Source organism: Labeo rohita, chromosome 24 (genome assembly GCF_022985175.1).
Source record: "Labeo rohita strain BAU-BD-2019 chromosome 24, IGBB_LRoh.1.0, whole genome shotgun sequence".
Lineage (NCBI taxonomy): Eukaryota > Metazoa > Chordata > Actinopteri > Cypriniformes > Cyprinidae > Labeo > Labeo rohita.
The window spans coordinates 4,799,439-4,821,759 of NC_066892.1; the positions used below are offsets into that span (position 1 = coordinate 4,799,439).

General features: G+C 33.8%; 1 protein-coding gene across 2 annotated transcripts in view; it reads right to left on the reverse strand.

Annotated features, from left to right (window-relative positions):
* The window catches only part of LOC127155484 (coiled-coil domain-containing protein 178), a 41,093-nt gene that overhangs the window by 12,105 nt on the left and 6,667 nt on the right, over nt 1-22,321 (reverse strand). For both annotated transcript variants that reach the window (XM_051097704.1, XM_051097705.1), the window contains 11 exons: nt 22,168-22,310; nt 21,341-21,494; nt 21,058-21,153; nt 19,954-20,090; nt 15,772-15,955; nt 13,712-13,774; nt 13,425-13,586; nt 13,062-13,175; nt 12,722-12,867; nt 12,479-12,638; nt 2,973-3,122 (listed from right to left, as the gene is read on the reverse strand). In XM_051097704.1, coding sequence (XP_050953661.1) covers nt 2,973-3,122; nt 12,479-12,638; nt 12,722-12,867; nt 13,062-13,175; nt 13,425-13,586; nt 13,712-13,774; nt 15,772-15,955; nt 19,954-20,090; nt 21,058-21,153; nt 21,341-21,494; nt 22,168-22,310 — 1,509 coding nt within the window. The remainder of the gene's footprint in view (nt 1-2,972; nt 3,123-12,478; nt 12,639-12,721; nt 12,868-13,061; nt 13,176-13,424; nt 13,587-13,711; nt 13,775-15,771; nt 15,956-19,953; nt 20,091-21,057; nt 21,154-21,340; nt 21,495-22,167; nt 22,311-22,321) is intronic.

Consider the following 22,321-nt stretch of genomic DNA (forward strand, 5'->3'; position numbering starts at 1 on the left):
ACCATGGTGCATGAAGATATTTTGTAGATTTCCCACCGTAAGTATATCAGAACTTAATTTTTAAACAGTAATATGCATTGCTAAGAACTTCATTTGGACAACTTTAAAGGCGAAATTTTCTCAATATTTTATTTTTATGGCACCCTCAGATTCCAGATTTTCAAATAGTTGTATCTTGGCCAAATATTGTCCTATCCTAACAAACCAAACATCAATGGCAAACTTACTGTTTCAGCTTTCATTTGTATACATTTTAATTTCAAAAAAGGGTCAGGGTAACATATAAGATTGAAACACATTGGATTCATTAATGCTAAATATATAAACCTGGTTATTGTTTATTTAAAACACACTATTACAGAAGTCTTACCTGTTCCTTACCTGTTCCATTTATGTATAGCTGACAAATATGCATTGCAGTTCACCCCAAAATGAAAATTCTGTTATTAATTATTCACCCTCATGTCGTTCCAAACCCGAAAAAAGACTTTCGTTCATCTTCAGAACACAAATTAATGGTGGCATGCACACCAACACCGAATTTAATTTTTCAATTGAGTAGATTAGATACAAAGTTGATGCACAGACGCAAATAGATTTGCGCCAGGCAATGCAAATAGATGCAAATTTGCACCGGGCAAAGCGAGTAGACGTGAATTTACGCCAGGTGACGCAAATAGATGTGAATTCGTGCCGGGCGATGCGAATAGATGTGTATTCAGACCAGACGACGCAAATATATGAGAATTCGTGCTGGGAAATGCGAATAGCCGTCTTTTCACACCAGGTGATGCAAATAGATGCGAATTCACGCCGGGAAATGCAAATAGCCAAGAACTATCCATGAACGTACAATGTTTTACTTCTGCGCAAGTTTAAAAATTGACATGATGAGTTGTTGTGCAAGCCAGTCAGCGAAGAACTTATTGATACGTCCAGTTTGACACATCCAGTTGTATCAGAAAATAGAGGAAAGCATTATGCAATTATTTTATTCGTGCGAGTGACACGAAAGACATCCTGCGAGTAAGTCTAGAGTAAGTCCTGTCTAGAGCGCTAACACGATGAGAATATTCACTTATGCACAAAGCATAAGATATTTTTGATGAAATCCAAGCGCTTTCTGACCCTGCGTAGACAGCAACAAAACTACCACGTTCAAGGTATTTTTGTTTTCTTTGTCCACAAAAAGTATTCTCTTAGCTGCATAAAATTACGATTGAACCATGTCACATGGACTATTTTAACGATGTCCTTACTACCTTTCTGGGCCTTGATTGTAGTAGTTGCGTTGCTGTCTATACAGCGTCAGAAAGTTCTCCGATTTATCAGCAATATCTTAACTTGTGTTCTGAAGATGAACAAAGTTCTTACGGGTTTGAAACAACATGAGGGTGAGTAATTAATGACAGAATTTTTATTTTTATGTGAACTATCCCTTTAATGTTTATTTGTTTTTTAGTTAGATTAAAACTGTGCAATCCAAAAAGATAGAATGCATGCATCTTAAATTTAGGCCTAAATAGCGCACTAATTTCTCTGTTTGTACATATCTGTACGTTTGGCCAGTGGGAAATGAGGGAAACCTGTTTGAAAACAGTCATTATGTTTAACACTTAAAGGGGTCATCGGATGCCCATTTTCCACAAGTTGATATGATTCTTTAGGGTCTTAATGAAAAGTCTATAATATACTTTGGTTAAAAATCATCCTGTTCTGGTCGAGGCTGCTTTAAATGTTAATGAGCTCTGCTCACCCCGCCCCTCTCTTCTCTCTGTGGAGTGACGAGCCTGTTTACTTCAGCCACATTTAGCCGCTAAACTTGCTAACTAGCACATTATTAAGAAAGGTGACTGCAGAGATTCATTAAAAAAATCCTTATACTCACTTCTGCTGTAAGTGAAGCTGGATCATGAATGATTTTGCACGAACATAAACACATTTGTGTAGATCGGGAGGCGCATTCCCTTCACAAACAAACTTAATCCACTGCATCTTCAGCAGCTCAGATGTCAGGAGTAAATGACAACCACTATGTTCATTATTACATCCAGCAACACAACACCTCAATCGCTCAATCTGAGATATTCTTGTCTAACTTACATCCCTGCTCCGGCATTGAAACAATGGAGGTTGGACTGTTACACCTGATCTGAGGAAAGACGCTCATGTCAATCAACTATCGTGGGAGCGGCCTCTGAGAATGGCTTGATTTGAAAAAGGGGATATTATTTTTACAAATTAATTAAAAACCACTGCATGGATTTTTATCATTATAGGGTAGACTTGTACATACACTGTTCAAACAACATGAAAAAGTGAACTTTGCATCCGATTGCCTCTTTAAGCTTTAACCTCTCACCGTAAACAGCAGTACCTGAAAACATCTTTACAGTGATAAGTGTTTGTTGCTATACCAATATACACAGCTAAAAGCACACGTATATACAGTGCTGTTTGGAAATGACTAATGCACTACACTCCATAGGTACACACTGCACTTGCACACTGTAGCATTGATGAATACCAACAAAACCACCCATCCTTTAGTGATGGACGTACATGTCATATTAGCATTTTCCCAAACGTTCCCGAAATGCTGGTTCTTGAGAGCGTTTGCATCTGCCATGTGCCTGTTTCCACTCACTGCCATGAGAGATGGAATAAACACACATGCACGCCAGAGCAACGCTGTCATGAAGCTTATCTCATCGTGATTAGATTACTGCAGTGGCCTCCTAGCTGACTGCCCAACTAAAACCAACCACCTATGACAGGGTGCGTGGAGCACGCGAGTGTACGCCAGTCCGCGCGAACCTCTCTCTCGTCACTATTTTGCATGCCTGCTGTCTATCTCCGATGACAAAGATAGACAACCACATCATTCACACGTGCAGAAACTAGCCTTGATGTATACACACGTACGGAAGGAGACGTAGAGAAGGAAATGTGTTTGCGGTAATGAGAGTTACCTGCTTGTGATCATGGATGTAGGCCTCTGCTCTGTTTCGTCTGTCAAAAACACAAACGGCTTCTTGTCTGGCAATCATCAGAGCTTTCTGCAGCTCTCGGTACTCTTGCGCTAACTTCAGATTGTCTTTTAAGGCTTTCTGTAGATTAACCTGGAACAGATTTGCACAGGATGTTCTCCATCAGCTTCTCAGAGACTCTTAACATGTATAATGAACCGTTAAAAACTAAAACAAAGACTTGAAGCTTAGCAAATGAAGAATGAACCCTATTTAAAGAAATAGTTCACATCAAACCTGTACGGTTTTTAAATTTCAAGATTACATTTTGAAGATGCACTTTTCCATGCGATTACAGTATAATGAATTGGGACTGAAACTGAAGGACGCAAAAGCTGATTAAATGGCTTGGGCACTATACTTAAACTGTTCTGATAGCTTTTTGTGCAAGGAACAGACCGAAATTTAAGTTATTCACTGATAATCTTGCCCTTCAGTGGGCTGTTAACCTCTGTCGCCGGATCATTGAGTCAGTGAGTTGAACTTGAGAACTGGATTAGTCCGATTCATGAACAAATCATTCAGTTTTGTGAACCGAATCAACTGATTCATTAAAAATTCGAAATTATGACTATTATTTATGACTAGACATAGCAAGTTTTATCATGAACTCGTGAATATACAGAGGACAGTTACATTTTGTTTTGTTTCCCACTTTTATGATACACTATCCACCTTATTTTTCCTGTATGAATGTAAATTTGTACATTTTTTTGTGTCTGGCTTCTGGTGTCATCTGCATCCAGCTATTTTTAGCTGTACAAAACAGCTCGTTTTGCTTCTTGATATTGCAAATTGGTGTGGCTTACCATATTATTTTAATGTATTATCTTAATTATGAACACTCTAGTTTGTAGTGCAAACATTTTACCGTTTACTGCACATTGTTTTTCTTCTCCTTACATCCCTATGACGGCTAAGGAACCAGAAGTCTCACCCATAGTTTTCATTCACTTTTTGCATAATTTTGCATCATTTAAACAACCTGCAGATTGATTTTGCATTTATTTTTGGAGACCTTTTTTATCCAAAGCAACTACTTCAGTTATTTTATCAATATGCACGATCCCTGGGAATCAAACCCACAACCTTGCGCTTTCATTTCACATTTTACTTTGGGACCAGTTGGTTGACAGTAATTGCAAAAAAAATAATTTGGAGAAAAAAGCATTAGAATTAGGTTTTATTTATACATTTTTATTTATTTTAATAATATTTATTATAATTTTAGCAACTTTGTTGTGTGTGTTTATCATTTTTATTAGTTTTTTTTAATTTATTTTAATTTCATTTAATTTTTTTAATTAATTCAAGCAATTCAAGGCAACTTTTTTAGTTTTAATTTATTTTAATAATATGCATTATAATTTTAGTAATTTTGCTGTGTGCATTGATCATTTTTAATAGTTTTAATAGTATTATAGTAGTATAATAGTATTTTAATAGTATTTTTAAATATACTATTTAGTAATGTATTTTTATTTCAGTTTTTATTTATTTCAAGTTCATAATAGTATATTTAAAAATAAAAACTATTAAAAACACTCAACACACAGCAAAAGTGCTAAAATTGTAATAAATATTATTAAAATAAATAAAAACTAAAAAAAGTTGCCTTGAATTGCATTAAGTTAAAGCCCTAAAATACATCTAAAATTTAAGTTAGTAATTTTAGGGCTTCAACTTAATGCAATTCAGGGCTACTTTTTTGTTTTAATTTATTTTAATAATATTTATTGTAATTTTAGCAATTTTGCAGAGTGTGTTGAGCATTTTAATAGTTTTTATTTTTTAAATATACTATTTAGTTTATATGTATTTTATTTCAGTTTTAGTTTTTATTCATTTCAAGCTGGTAATAGTATATTTAAAAATAAAACTATTAAAAACACTCAACACACAGCAAAATTGCTAAAATTTAAATAAAAATTATTAAAATAAATTAAAACAAAAAAATGTCACCTTGAATTGCATTAAGTTAAAGCCCTAAAATACATCTCAAATTTAAGTTAGTAATTTTAGGGCTTCAACTTAATGCAGTTCAAGACTTTTTTTAGTTTTCATTTATTTTAATAATATTTATTATAATTTTAGTAATTTTGCAGTGTGTGTTGAGCATTTTTAATAGTTTTTAGTTTTTTATTTCAGTCTTAGTTTTTATTTTAAGTAAGTAATTGTAGGGCTGTAACGTAATGCAACTCAAGGCAACATTTTATTTTAGCTTTATTTAGATTATCAAAAATATTTTAAATAGATTCAGTTTTAGTTAACAATAATAACCCTGCACAAAAAAGATGCTTTTATTTTATTTTTGTGCATGCAATGCAGTAACTTTCAAGCTTTTTATAATGTTGCTTAAAGGATTAGTTCACTTTCAGAGAAAAATCCTAGAATGTTTTCCTCAAAAACCTTAATTTGTTTTAGACTGAAGATAAAAAGACATGAACATCTTGGGGGTTACAAGGGGGTAAGTAAATTATCAGGAAATGTTAATTCTGGAAGTGAACTAATCCATTAAGTGCATGTAATTGTATCTACATTGTGTGCATGTTTTCTTGCATTTTGCTTGTTTTACACTAAATCGAATCCTCTTGGAATGCAGTATCTCTAGTAATCATACAGCACTTGCGGAAGTATGTAAACAAATTACAATAAATAACCGTCTGATTTGCTTGTCTCCACAATCTCCACAACCCTGTGTCAGCATCGGACACGTGGAGAGAAAGAGAGCTATGAAAAGAAGGATGGAGAGAGAAAGAGAAGAACATTTTCTGCTCTACCTGAGAATAAGGAATAATGAAGTGTGTCTGGGCAGTAAAACGACCCAGCGCTAAACTGATGAGTTTAACCCAGCACCGAGAGTGGCAGTAAACATGACAAATGCCGGCTATTGATTTAAAGCTTAATTACTGCATGCAGTGCTGACAAAACCCGTCTGATGCACCTCTGAAATGTAAATGGGACAAATTACACTTCATTGGCCATAAGAAACTGATGGTGTCTGCACTTTGCATCCTACTGCTTTTCTACTCACTGAGCGTCTGACTTCATCAAGTAAACAAGCTACATGAGAATATGATGAGGGGAGAGAAAAAAAAAACCCAATTCAGCTTGTGAGGAAGTCACAGCGGAGTGTGTCCGTAAGTGCAAGTTACATTTAACACATCTCGACTGATCGTGAAAGGAAATGCACAAGTGTTTATGGTTACAACTGTCATGAGGTTATAATCTGTGCTGTAAGTCAACACAAAAACCCTGTTTACTCGCTTTATTCACGTATCAATTAATCGGTGCTAGTTTTTCCAAAGGATTTTTTTTTAGTATGTAATAATTTGTTGCCTTTTTCTATTGAATATGCTGTTTAACTCAGAAATATGTTACACTATGAAAATAAAATGGGTTGTAAACATATTTATAAAGGTAAATTTGACGCTGACCTTAATGCAACCAGGAATGCAAAGGTCATGGCATTGATTCTCAGAGAATATGCGGATGAAACAATTGGTTTGGATAAAAATATCTGCCAAGTGCAGACATCTTAAGAATTTAAGGGGGGACATGTGGTCCAAGAAAGACAATTTAATTGCAAATTTATTATAAATAAAATCCAGATGGGACTAATAAAGATAAATGCATTTTTTTAATGTTAGTTATCAAAATAGCATTCATATAATTGTTTTATATTTATGTATTTTTTATAATGTCAAAAAATATATAAATAAATAAAATAAAGGTCTAAAATAAATATTTAAAACAAAAAAGCAAATCTGAAAAACCTATAGCATATATATATATATATATATATATATATATATATATATATATATATATAATAGACAAAAGGGGGAAAACTAAATTAAAAAATAAAGGTATAAATGTTTTTTTATGTTAGTTATATAAATAGCATTCATTAAATTACTTTATATTTATATATTTATTATAATGTACAAAGAAATATAAAGGTCTAAAATAAATATTTAAAACAAAAACAGCAAAACTGAAAATCAACCTACAGCATATATGTATAAATATAAATATAAAAATATATTTTATTTTTAAAAATAATATATTATTTTTCTTAATCTAACACTAATTTGTTCTTTTCTTATTTTATGAAAATGTTAATTATCATATTTTATGCATAAACCTCATTAAAGTTGCCTTTTATGGAACAGACAAAAGGGGAAAAAATATATTTAAAAAAATAAACGTATAATTTTAAAAAAAATGTTAGTTATATAAATAGTAGGGATGCACGATATTGGATTTTTGCCGATATCCGATATGCCGATATTTTTCGGTTCATTTTGGCCGATGCCGATACCGATACCGATATATCCTTTTGTTTGGAAACAATAAAAAGCATACCCGGAATACACCACATGTTGTATTATATGCCGACTAATAAATTACAGAACGTTTAGCAAACACTGAGGAATCAAATACATAAAAAAGAAAGCCTCCATAACCTGAGACAAATGGCAAAGATAACAAGCTTTTCAAAATTAAAGTAAAACTAAACTGACTGACTGTGACAGTGCTTGCATGTTTTTGTTTGTTTGTTTGTTTGTTTGTTTTTTTGCACACTAATACCAACATGTTCATCTTCTCTGGTTTACCAAGCGGTCTTTTACTTGAAAACCAAATCCTGGGTCCGCCAAGATAATAAACCTGCGAAATTAAAGGGTGAGATGATGAGGATTTGGAAGAAACTATAAATATTATTTATTATAGTTCGTGGAAATGTGTAACCTACCGGCAAAACAGAACACAACCGCCTATTGCTTTAAATCTATGGACTCGAACGGCATGAATCCGACCTTGGTCGCTATGTATAACATTTGCCTGCTAATCAATTATTTAAAAAAAGGCTTTGTACCTCATTTGTGTCATAATACTCACGTAAAAATGTTCGTATGAGTAACGGTGTGTTCTGCCTTAGCGCCGTCGGTGAAAGAGGTTCACCGCCCGCGCGCCGTAAATACTTTTGGGATCAGTTTATTTTAAATGCTGATCATGTCAATTGCAAACATTGCGATCCTGTTTCAAAATACAACAACGAGCACCGTGAAAGCATTTAAAAAAGGCACATTCAACGGTCTAGTGACTGGTATGATACAGTAAAATGATCCCAAACGGAACAGCAGCGCGCTCTCTTCATTTTTTATCAGATGACCATATTTACATCTATTTGTTTCATAGTCATGCTACTTGCTACTAAGACAAAAAAAAAAAAATAATAATTCGGTTGAGGACGCTGGCATTTCGAGTGGCATTGCACATCCTGTCATGTCACTATATGTCACTACAATAGACGCAGTTTGCATTAAAGTTAACATTTAAACGACAATCAATCATGGAAATAATCGAAAACTGACATCCCTACTTCTTGCCGAACAGGCATTACAGGACCTGCCACGTGCTATAATTGTTTGCTCTGTTATCACACACCAAAGCCTCATTCTGTACATCCATTCTCAGTTTAAATAAAGCCATTTATGCAATTACCATTCAGGCAAAACTTTATTTCAAGAATGAGCCACACTGCTGACCTGATCTAATCGCTAGCGCACCCTGCACACCAAGTTAACATATTTCCCTTATCGGCAAGACATATCGGCATAATTTTTCATATCGGGCCGATGCCGATATTTACTTTTAAAGCCATTATCGGCCGATTCCGATATCAGTCCGATAATATCGTGCATCCCTAATAAATAGCATTTAAATAATTATTTTATATTTATATATTTATTATAATGTCAAAAGAAATATAAAGGTCTAAAAATAAATATTTAAAATAAAAAGCTAATCTGAAAATCAACCTATAGAATTCATTAAATTACTTTATATTTATATATTTATTATAATGTCAAAAGGAATATAAACGTCTAAAATAAATATTTAAAACAAAAAAAGCAAATCTGAAAATCAACCTATATATATATATATATATATATATATAAATATACATATGACATTTATTTTTACAATTGTTCTTTTCTTGTTTTATTAAATTGTTCATTATATTTTATGCATAAACCTCACTAAATGTACCTTATATGGAAGTCTGTTTCTACCTCAGACAAAAGGGGAAAAAAATTATAAATAAAACAAAACAATGAAATAAATAGACAAAAAAAAATGAATAAAAATAAAACCAGTAATTGTGCAAAATTTTGAAATAACAAATAGTCACTGTACGGTGTAAGTACGTGAAATACAAATTTCAGTTAGATGAAATAAAGTAAATCCCAGTTGAGACAATTAAAGTTTTGCAATATTGGAAAAAAAAAAAAAACATCTGACAATAAGTCAAAATTATATTATGTTAATCACAATTCTTTTTTTTTTTTTTTTTAATGTTCACTTCTTTCTAATAAACAAAGAAAAAAAAACAGTGTACTCTAAAAACAAAAAGCCTTTTTCTAATAAGCATGCCCCTCTCATCTAAAACACATGACGCTGCGGTCGTCATCCGCTGTTGTGCGTCACTATCCATATTTCCTATGTTCATTAACATCTCATGACTGTGACGTCCCGACGACGCGCCTCAGGTCAATCGAAGGCACTCTGACACAATCTCTCTTTGTTGGAAATGTTAAAAGTCAGAACATTTCTGTTGGGCGATGAATCTTTGTGCTGCTTTATTGTTTCCTGTGAGAAGTCTAAAGAGACTCTCTGCTCTGCTGCCCTGCAGCAAGTTAATGGCAGACTGGCTCTATGAGGGAGGACTTTTAATTCGGCTCCTGTCTCGCACCAACAACTTGTTTGGAGTTTGCTGCTTCTGCGCGCATGGCGGATTAAGCCCCATTGCCTTTTCTTGTTTTGAACTAATGCATTCTTGATCACCGTTTAATGAAACTATATACCACATGGCGATTTCACATTAGATAAGCCATGTGAGACTTTCATCAGGCGCCGGGCTCTGACTGAGGCCATAATCCCGAAACTCAACTCCCCCAATAAATAGCTTTTCCCTCCGAAAATGAAGTGATAATACGTGGGTTTCATGCAAAACATAACATATTATCTCTGACAGAAAATTATAAGAGCTTTCATCAAATTATTAGTGGAAATGTTCGTAGAGGTGTAATATTGAATGGCGGAGATTTCAGAGCAAAGGTGCTTGAAACATTAAGGATTTCATTTGTGCATGTCAGAAGACACACAAACAGACGATATTAATGCACTGATTGTGTTTTAAAACATAAATCCTTTTCGGGACGTAAAAATCTTCACAAATCGTCTGAAATCGCAGAAATCTTTGCAAGTTCAACGGGACATTTGGTCCAAGAAAAGACATTTTAATTACAAATGTATTTAGAAATAGGCTCAGCTGTTAAACTGTCAACTTGAGATTTGAATCCGTGGTGGAAGGAAGTAGTTCTGCACAAAAGAGGGCTTTTAAAGACACTTTGGTTGGTTTTTTATGTATTTACACACTTGTGCCGTCAAACTGTTGTGTAAATGCAATATCTCATAGTTGCTTATATACAGTTGAGGTCAAAAGTTTACATACACCTCGCACAATCTGCTAAATGTTAATTATTTTACCAAATTAAGAGGGATCATACAAATGTTATTTTTTATTTAGTACTGACCTGAATCAGATATTTCACATAAAAGACGTTTACATATAGTCCACAAGAGAAAATAATAGTTGAATTTATAAAAATGACCCCATTTAAAAGTTTACATACACTTGATTCTTAAAACTGTTATTACCTGAATGATCCACAGCTGTTTTTTTTTTTTAAGTGATAGCTGATTGTCCTGAACAGGTGTATTTGAACCCTTTCCAACAATGACTGTATGATTTTCAGATCCATCTTTTCACACTGAGGACAACTGATGGACTCATATGCAACTATTACAGAAGGTTCAAACGCTCACTGATGCTTCAGAAGGAAAAACGATGCATTAAGAGCCAGGGGGTGAAAACTTTTGAACAGAATGAAGATGTGTACATTTTTCTTATTTTGCTTAAATATCATATTTTTTCATTTAGTACTGCCCTTCAAAAGCTACAGAAGATACTTACATGTTTCCCAGAAGACAAAATAAATTAAATTTACCCTGTTCTTTAAATTCCAAAAGTTTTCACCCCCCCGGCTCTTAATGCATTGTGTTTCCTTCTGGAGCATCAGTGAGTGTTTAAATCATCTGTAATAGTTGCATATGAGTCCCTCAGTTGTCCTCAGTGTGAAAAGATGTATCTCAAAATCAAACAGTCATTGTTGGAAAGGGTTCAAATACACAAAAATGCTGGAAAACTAAAGAATTTGTGGGACCTGAAGGATGATCAACTATCAACAATAACAACCAAAAAAAAAAAAAAAAAAAACAGCTGTGGATCAGTCAGGTACAACACAGTATTAAAAATCAAGCATATGTAAACTTTTGAACGGGGTAATTTTAATAAATTCAACTATTATTTTCTCTTGTGGATCATATGTAAATGTATTTTATGTGAAATATGTTATTCAGGTCAGTACTACATAATAAAAACATAACATGCATTTTGTATGATCCCTCCTATTTTGGTAAAATAATTAACATTTTGCACATTCTGCAAACTTTTGACCTCAACTGTACATTAATATTGTACTTTTCCAAATGTTTGCTATAACCACATTTCATGTGCATATCCCTGCAAATATTAATGACATAAAGCTGCTGTCAACACAACGAGCTAACAATAGATAATACTTGACAAACGTTTTGTTTTGTTGCATATGTTTTGTTCTCAGTGTCTTGAAATCGTTTGTGACCCTGGACCACAAAACCAGTCTTAAGTCGCTGGGGTATATTTGTATGGGTCAAAATTATTGATTTTTGTTTTAGGCCAAAAATCATTAGGATATTAAGTAAAGATCCTGTAAAATTCCTGCTGTAAATATATCAAAACTTAATTTTTGATTAGTAATATGCATTGTTAAGAACTTTCTTTGGACAACTCTAAAGGTGATTTTCTCAGTTTTTTTATTTCTTTTTTTGCACCCTCAGATTCCAGATTTTTGTTAGTTGTATCTCGACCAAACATTGTTCTATTATAGCAAACCATACATCAGCTTTCAGATGATGTATACATCTCAATTTGGAAAAATTTACCCTTACGACTGGTTTTGTGGTCCAGGGTCACATTTGGTATCACTGGGTATTTCATAAAAATGACACGGCGCATCATAATACAAAGGAAATCTAAATATTTATAAAGGTAATTTCAGCTTGAATGGTGATTGGAGCACATCAAATCCCCTAACCTATCAAATGCACTCATGCTCGTTCGGCTTCAGCTGATCTGTCTTCTGATATGTAAAGAAAACATTTGTTAACCTGGATTATAAGTATTTAAATAGCAAAGCTGATCTAGCATCAGCCCATATAGGAAGCCCTGACAAAATAATCTTGACATAAATGTAAATATAAAAGAAAGGGCTCTTAACCTCTGTGTCCTTCATGACAGCCCGCCGTTGAGTGAACAGCGCTGAGTGAATCTGTGCGTGATGAGACTTCCTTTGTACGCAGGAAGCTATATCCCTGTGCACGTTATCCATCACTACTGTGGCTGTCCCATGTTTGAACACCATAGTGTTTGACAAACCCCTGAAACAAACAAATTAAAGCAAGCATGGAAATTTTATACATATATATGTAATCAAACATATATTGTGTACAGTATTTCTTACTGTAGCTCTGCTATAATGTCTGGCATAGTGCTGACAGTTTGCTCCATCTCGTCTGATTCTCGTTTTAACTCTTGAGACTTCAGGTCGAGCTCTTTGATGTGGTTTGAAATCTCCTCATACCTCAATAACACCACTCTAAGGCTTTCCTAATAGCAAATAAACTATAATTAAATACAGTAGCAAATAGCAGATAATAACATACTATTGTTAAAGGAATACAAATGGAATCATTTCACCACTTTTAAAGTTTTTAAGTAAGCGTTTTAAGTAGAAATCTGCAATATTGTTGGATATGAAATGTATTTACTGTAATATAAATCAAGTTTAATTTTATTTTCACCTTCACGGAATTCAAAGATTCCTGACTGTGTTTTTTTTGCTCCTCAAAATCATCTGAGAGGCTTCTGTGTGCGGTGTGCATTTCACTTAGTTTTGCTTTCAAGTTTTCAATTTTCTGAAAAAAACAAAACAAAAAGAATGAATATAAACAGAGTTACTTTTAATTAACGTTTACTTAACTCAGTAATAACTTCACTGGACCTTACAGTCAACATGAATCAATACTGACCCTATTTACTTTCTTAATAAATTCATCAGTGTTTGTCAATAAAAAGGTAAAACCGTTGTTGTTGAACTTGAAATTAGCCAATACTTGATTTTTACAGTAAACCAGCAATATTTACCGTATGCCCAGCAGATTTACCTCAGATTTTTCTGTGTATGTCTGTCTCAGCTGCTCCACCTCAGTCTCCAGTTGAGTGGTTGTAGACAAAGCGTCTTCATACTTTTTCTCCAGCTCACCTTTCACCCTCTCACAGTCTGTTTGTTCACGATTATATTCGGCTGCCTCTGCGTCCCTATTACCCTGAACATAAAACATGCAATCAATTATCAATACCAAACATTAATAGACACAGAAAATGTATACACAGACTAGTGCAACACTGGCATTGCTTCATCAATTATCATCATTGGAATGACAGGTTTTACCTTGAGAATATCTAATGTGGTCATTTCAGTCATTATCAGGCTCTTCATTTTGTCTATCTCTTTCTGCCAACCAAAAAGAAAAGACATCAAAATCACATCACCTGATTATGAAAACATGGGAAACAAGACAAAAACAAAATCCGAGCAGGTCAGAAGTGACTTTAGTATAATTCTCTATAAACACATTATCTTAAAGGCATAGTTCATCCAAAAATTAAAATTCTGTCATTAAAGGAGAAGTCCACTTCCAGAACAACAATTTACAAATAATTTACTCACCCCCTTGTCATCCAAGACGTTCATGTCTTTCTGTCTTCAGTTGTAAAGAAATTATGTTTTTTCAGGAAAACATTTCAGGATTTTTCTCCATATAATGGACTTCATTGGTGCCCTGAATTTGAACTTCCAAAATGTAGTTTAAATACAGCTTCAAGGGCTCTAAACGATCCCAAGCAAGGAAGAAGGATCTTATCTAGCGAAACGATCAGTCATTGTTTTCGAAAAATAAAAACTTGTATACTTTTTAAGCACAAAAGCTCGTGTAGCACAGGCTCTGGGATGCACGTCCACGGATCATTCTTGAACGATTCTTTCATTTTGAACGAATCTTTAATGTGACTCGGGAAGAACGAGTCGTCTCGGGGAGTGATTCGTTCAGTCGCGCATGCGCAACATCCTATTAGGTTCTGTACTGGAATTAGTTCACCTGTTTCGAGTCTTCAGGTTTTTCGAGTCGTTCGTTCATCTTATGGGGCTGTCACATGATGCTGATTTGGCTAAAACGAACGAAATGACTCAAAAAGATTTGTTCATTTTGCTGAACGAGACTCAAAGGTCCGAGCCGGTAAAATGATCCGAACTTCCCATCACTACGACGAATCACGTCTTTGAATCACCACAAGTTCATTGTCTGTGTACTCCGGTTCAAAAAGGTAGAGTATGTCGAAAAACTCCATTTTATTTTCTCCTACAACTCCAGAATCGTCCGACATCGTTGTACCTTTTTGTTTGTAAACAGCGTTTGACTTACTTGCACTTTCTTAGTCTTTGCGTGTTCGCTTTGTAAACACTGGGTCTGTGGTTCCGCCTACGTTCCGAATGACCTTTCAACATGATTCAATAGTACCTGAACGTGCATCCCAGAGCCTGTGCTACACCAGCTTTTGTGCTTAAAAAGTATACAAATTTTTATTTTCTGAAATAAATGCTGATCGTTTCGCTAGATAAGACCCTTATTCCTCGGCTGGGATCATTTAGAGCCCTTTGAAGCTGCATTTAAACTATTTTTTGGAAGTTCAAAATCAGGGCACCAATGAAGTCCATTATATGAAGAAAAATCCTGAAATGTTTTCCTCAAAAAGCATAATTTCTTCACGACTTTTTGTGCACAAAGAAAAAAAAAAAGGACTTCAACAATTCTTATAGAGCGCTGTAGCAGACGGGATGAGGAGAATTGTTGAATAAAGTCATTATTTTATTTTATTTGCACAAAAAAAAGTATTTTTTGTAGCTTCATAAAATTACGGTTGAAGCACTGATGTCACATGGACTATTTTACCAATGTCCTTGCTACGTTTCTGGACCTGGGAACATTTTAGTTGCGTTACTGTCTATGCAGGGCCAGGAAGCTCTTGGATTTCCTCAGAAATATCTTAATTTGTGTTGTGAAGATGAACAAAGGTCTTATGGGTTTGGAACGACATGAGGGTGAGAAACTAATGACAGAATTTTCATTTTTGGGTGAACTATTCCTTTAATTTGAAGAACATTTTAATAGTCTGAAGAACCTTTTTCCACTGCAAAGAACCTTTTAGAAGTTGAAAAGGTTCTTCATGGAACTACAGATGCCAAAAAAGAACCTTTATGAAAGAACCTCTTTGTGTTGACAAAATTCTTAAATTCTACTTTTTCTATTGAAATAAAATAAATAAATAACAGCATGCAGGTGTGGAACGTTATGAGGGAAGAAAATGATCATAGAAGGGCTACACATTTGTTTATTGAGTAAACGTGCTAATAAACTCATCAGTTAGAACTGAATGGGGCAGGTGTCCTCTTACCCTGTTCTTCAGCCCTTCCAGAAAGGTTTGGCGCTCTAGGCGGTCCAGCTCGGCTTTGGTGTCTGAGTGAACGGCAGACACCTGGTCAAACTCGGTTTTGACCGGTTTCCACTGCTTCTCGCTCAAACCGATCTTCTGCAGGACATGCTCACGATCCGTCAGTAGCTTTCTCACGGCCTGTTCACTGGAACAAAACGGCCACAAACAACATCATAAAACACAGTCCGTCCCCCGAGATCCACACCACAAAGTACAGCAGCCTGCTCACAAAAAATGCTTACACAGCATTCAGCAAATTTCACAACTGGAAATGAAAATGCTCTAAATACAGTATGTGACATCCAACTGATTACACAAGATGTGCCAATTCAAGTTACATACATAAAATCACATACATATAGTTTTTAAAGATTTTTAATCTTTTTTAAACATTTTTCTGCTCACCAAACCTGAAACCTCAAATTTATTTGATCCAAGGTACAGCAAGAACAGTGAAATTTTGAAATATTTTTACTGTTTAAAATAACAGTTTTCTATTTAAATATATTTTAAAATGTAATTTATTCTTGTGATTTCAAAGCTGAATTTTTAGCATCATTACTTCAGTCAAATGATCCTTCAGAAATCATTCTAATATTCTGATTTGCTGCTCAAAAACATTTATTATTCTTATTTTGCTGAAAATAGCTGAGTAGAATTATTTTAGGTTTCTTTGATGAATAGAACGTTCAGAAGAACAGTATTTATCTGGAATAGTAATTTTTTAGCAAAATTATAAATGTCTTTATCATTACTTTTGATCAATTTAAAGCAACCTTGCTAAATAAAAGTATTACTGACTCCAAGCTTTTAAATGATATAGTGTAGAATGTTACAAAAGCTTTTTATTTCAGATAAATTCAGATAAATCAAAGAATCCTGAAAAGAATGTACTCAACTGTTTTAAATATTGATAATAATAATATTAAAAAAAAAAATGTTTTTTGAACGGCAGATCAGCATATTAGAATGATTTCTAAAGGACCATGTGACACTGAAGACTGAAGTAATGATGCTGAAAATGTAGCTTTGATCACATGAATAAATTACATTTTAAAATATATTTAATTAGAAAGCAGTTATTTTAAAGAGTAAAAATATTTTACAATATTACTTTTGCTGGAACAAATAAATGCAGGCTTTTAACTTTAAAAATCTTATTGTTAAAGAACTTTTGACTTGTAGTGTATATAGTCATTTTGGCAATAAAACTTGCTTTATGTTTGCTTTTTAAATGAAATGGAAAAAAAAAAATAAAAAACTTAAGTATCAGTTGCTAAATAACAAAATGCAACTATGCATTTTTTTTTTTTAATTTACATATCGTGGTAATATCCATAAATTTCAACAATTGATCAATTGAACACCTGTCATCCGCTTCCAGTTATTTTAACTGTACAAAAACAGTCGATTATGCTGCTTGATATTGCAAACTGGTATTTGTTATTTTAATTTATTATCGTAATCATAAACATGCTAGTTTGTAGCACGAGTTTGTTATTTTTCTAGTTTCTTATCTATATAGTAACTAAGTCTCGGCTTCTGAATCAGAATTCTTGCACATTCATAGAAAACAGCTCGCAATATAAGGTGGATAAGGTATTTTTTGCGTGCTAAATCATTGTGCTAGTTCATGCTGCGGTGCTGCTTCACAGCATTTTAATTTCAGTAGCAACGCCACACACACCTACACATTTTTAATGAAGTGGAATTAGAGTTGTTGCATGATTTCATGACATGATCTGCGGAACACAGATTCCGTGTTGATAATTAAAGAATCCAACACTCACACAACAGACCAATGAACCACAAGACATTTCCAGCACATTTCTCATAGTGTTGTCATTCGAGTCTCCATCTCCAACATGGAATCTAATGCTGATCCGTAAGCTGGAAAGGATCACTACTGTATATCCAGATTTTATTCCATGTCATAGTTTCTCACGATGCGTTACAGATTCAACTGAACGAGAATTTATGAACAGCACTTATCGGCTTGTGTGTGAAAACATATGGTCTTCATAGATCTTATGGAGGCAACGTCATTTGTTGTTGCAGTACCATGGACAAATTTAGGGGAAGTAACAACAGTGGATTGTTTTTCATTTGGATCGATTTCATTTTCTGCAGTTCTGTGAAAAATCTTTGTTGTACTTCTTGTTGTTCGATAAAATTATGTTATTGTGCTTGAAATTTGGACTGTACAGAAGGGTCAGAAATGAACTTTTCCATTAAGGGGCAATACTTGCTCCTTGGAATTGATTTCCAGGGGCATTTTTTATATATTCATAAGGGCAAAAAAAAAACATATGTTGACTTACCCAATTACTTTAATCAATATGTTAAACTGTTGTCAATAATAATAGACTGTTTAAAATTATTTCTAAATTATACATGTAAAAAACAGGAGCTCATAGGGCTGCCATATTATGACAGAAATCATTATTGTAGATTTTCACTCTTTATATTGTAATAATGATATAATAAGCAAAATAATAAATTTCATTTTGGGCACGTCAGATTCTGGCTTCACAGAAGATGATGTCGGTCCATGACATTAGCCAAGTCTAGCACAAGTTATACAAAAACTCCTGTTACAATTACTGAAGCTATGAAGTTAATCGCATCTGCACCGTGTTGTTTATGATGAGGGAATTCATGAGTGTACACATTCATCAACAGCTCCAGCTTTTTCAGCGCTGACTAATCTAAGTGCTTCTGATTGGCCAGTGCATTCCTAGGTTCAAAAGAAAGGCGTTTGATTGGTCATAAAGCTCAACGCTGCACAAAACAGCATGTAAAATCTGATGCAATGTGAGCGAATATAAATGTAATTCTGCAAATTATCACCTTTCATTAATTTTCACATTTCATTTTACAGGGTTTGTACAAGGTGCTTAAAGTGCTTGAATTTGACTTTTTGAAGTTTAAGGCCTGATAAACCTTTGAAAATAACAATATTCCTGAAGTGGTACTTTAAAGTTTCAGTAGGCACATATCTTTTCACACAATTCATGCAATTCAACAAAAAAGCATACCTTTTTTGCTAATTTCAGTTAATGTCAGAAAACTAGCAAGCTAAGCCAGTGGTAGTCCTGACAGTGTCGTGTAAACATGGCTGAAGACGCAAAAAGAGGAACAGATGAACCAAATCAATTGAGTCATTTAAGCTGGAACTGCTCTGATTGATTCAAACTTGTGGCTTTGATTGTTCATATCAAGCGATTCACTAGCAAAAACCAGATCAAATTAAAATATTTATTTAAATTCATTTTCGAATTTCTACATCGCTTGTAATGATTCACTGTTCACTGTTTCGAAGGAGTCCAATTGGATTGGGACTTCAAATCGCATATCATGAGTCATTTGAGTTATATAGGGACTTCATAGCAGGTTCGTGAATCATTTGACTTAGATTGGAACTTCAAATCACGTATTGTGAATCATTTGATTTAGATCGGAACTTCATGAATCGCGAATCATTTGATCCAGATTGGGACCTCGAAGCACGCAGTGCGAATCATTTGATTTAGATCCGAACGGGTTAATAAATCATTTTACAAATCGAATGATTCAAATCTATTCGCAAATCGTTTGATTCAGTTCGGGACTTTGGCGTGCATATGGCAAATCATTTGTTTCACATCAGGATTTCAGACGTTTGCTAAGTGAGATCATTGATTGAAAATCTGTCTTTGAAAATCTAAAAAGTACGGCTTAAAGTCCTTGAAAGTCTTAGGATTTAATTCTACAGTATTTGTACGAACCCTGTTTTTAATTGCGACAGCCGTAATATGTTGTTTAATTGTAAAGGGGTATTTTTTGCTCCCTTGTCTTGAATTTATGGGGCATTTTTGTTCATTTTGGTGGCATTTTTGCCACAAGCCCTTGTTAATTTCTGCCCCTGCTGTATAGTGAGTATATGATGTTGTTGATTGCAGTTTACCAATTAAAATATCACCAGGAAAATACTATATTCAGACATTTACTGTGAAATAAATGTAGACTATTGTCTGTCACAACACAACAAATTACTGAAAAACACAGCAGACACGGCTAATCATTAGTGACAATCATTAGCATCCAGGAATATACTTTAATTTAATTTAAACTAAAATGTTATCTGAAGTTTATGGGACAAACCTTTGGTAGATCTTTCTCTTGTAGTCTTCAGTTTCCAATTTGTGCTCTTTGTTTTTGTCTCGCAGGGTTGATAAGTCATGGCACTTTTGGGTTAAGTTTGCATCCAACACAGACACCTTTTCATCACCTTCAAGTTTCTGATAAACACAATAATGCCCATTATTTACATTTGTTTACTATTACTTTCACTTTTTCATATTCAAGTCTTTGTTTGGAGGCTAAATTCAACTATATTCACATGTTGTGCACAAACTGAAATGCTAGCCACACACAAAATATCATATTTTAAGCATCTTTGCATATATGTGACCCTAGACCACAAAACCAGTCATAAGGGTCAATTTTGTGAAATTGAGATTTATGCATCATCTGAAAGCATAGGTTAGGATAAGGCAATATTTGGCCGAGATACAACTATTTGAAAATCTGGAATCAAGAGGGTGCAAAAAAATCAAAATGTTGAGAAAATCGCCTTTAAAGTTGTCCAAATGAAGTTCTTAGCAATGCATATTGCTAATCAAAGATTAAGTTTTGATATATTTTGATATATTTAAAATCGATAATTTTGACCCATTTATATTGTATATATATATATATATATATATATATATATATATATATATATATATATATATATATATATATATATATATGTATGTTCTAGCACATAAACAAAAGCCTATTTTCAATACACTTCGTGTTTCAGCTATAACAGTAGTGTCAAATATTCATGAAAAATAAAACATCACATAGCACCACCTATAGTCTAACCAAGTTTTGTTCTTTTGGAAAGTTTCTTAACTTTTTAAACTCTGTTGTGGCAGAACAACACGAAAAATGCACAAAATACAAATTTAAAAAGGAATAAACAAACTGCTAAAGAAACAAGTGAGCGCTCTGCGGCTCATTCACTCAAGCGTGGTGTAATTGTGAAATCAGGGCTTAGACAAAATGGAGGCTCTAAAAGAATAAACACAGCAGATCAGTGTAAGGAATCGTGGGCCTTTCCTGCCCTCCAGAGGACGTGAGGGTTGACATCTCCAGCACAGCACATAATTTCACCTCTGATTTATATCATCTCAAATAACAGGCTGTTGTACTTACAGATGTTTGTATTTGGTTTTGAAGCTGCATTATGTCATTCTTCTTTATCATCAATATCTCTTCTTTATCATCTTTTTCAGCTTTTATTGTTCTGACCTAAAAAAAAAAGGTTAAGTGAATTAATTAATATTTAGCACAAATGGATTATTTTTACATTTTTAAAAAATGGAATTAACATGAGCTTATGACTGTTACAGTTAGAATATTCCAAAAAATTCACTATATATATAATAATATCCTGTGAGCAAGCTGGCAGGTGAATGTATTCTAAACAATCACTGACTTCTTCATTTATGTCTGTTTCCTGCCTCTCAAACTGATGCGTTTCTTTCACCAAGGCTTTGATTTGGCCGTCTCTCAATGTTAGTTTTTCTACCGACTCTTTCATTTTTCTTTGAAACGCCTCACACTGTGACTGCAGCTGCTGTAACTCACTCCTGTAAGCAGAGAAAGAGAAATCATGTCATTCCCCTGTAGTCCACTTTACATGTCTGTATACCGCTTCATACAGATGGAGGGAAGCAGCTGAATGACATCAGATCCTGTTAAAACACTACTCAGTTTTGTCAGTACTTCATACGTAGTTTAACCTAAATGAAACTGTATTAGCATGATCTGTTTGTTTTTGATTCCTTTATCTGCATAATGACAAATATGTGTTTTTACAACCAGAGGTTGACTTATATGATAAGTATAACAGACTAAACCTAAAATCTATAAATGCAACATAAAAATTGCTAAACATGTCCACGAGGCTGATTCTAAGCAATGTTTTTCATGTAAGACATTTACAAAATTAAACAGTTTAGTGAAATAAAGGTGTGATGTAAATGTAGATCAAAAGTATGGCATAAAATATCTTTTAAATGAAGATAACATGAATTAGAATTTAATTTACATTAGTATAATATTATAAAGTGGTTGATTTTTCATAATATATTTTGAAATTGATATTATAACCTGCTTACACAGTGATGGATTGGAAATAAACTGTGAAGACAGAGAGAACAGCATTTTAGTGACACCTTCTGTCTGGATTGATATAACACGAGAGAACTGAAATAAAAATGAAAGCCTGATGTTAGTTTCCAAATGACAAAAAAGACTCACTGCTTATCACTCAGATGATTTCTGATCGTTTCCATTTCTTTGTTCATTTCTCCTTTCCTAAGGTCTGCTCTGAATTCCTCATTTTTTAACTCCTGCTGAAGACTCCTTAGCTTCTGAGAGATGTTTGAAAATGTCTCAGTGGCCTAGAAAAACA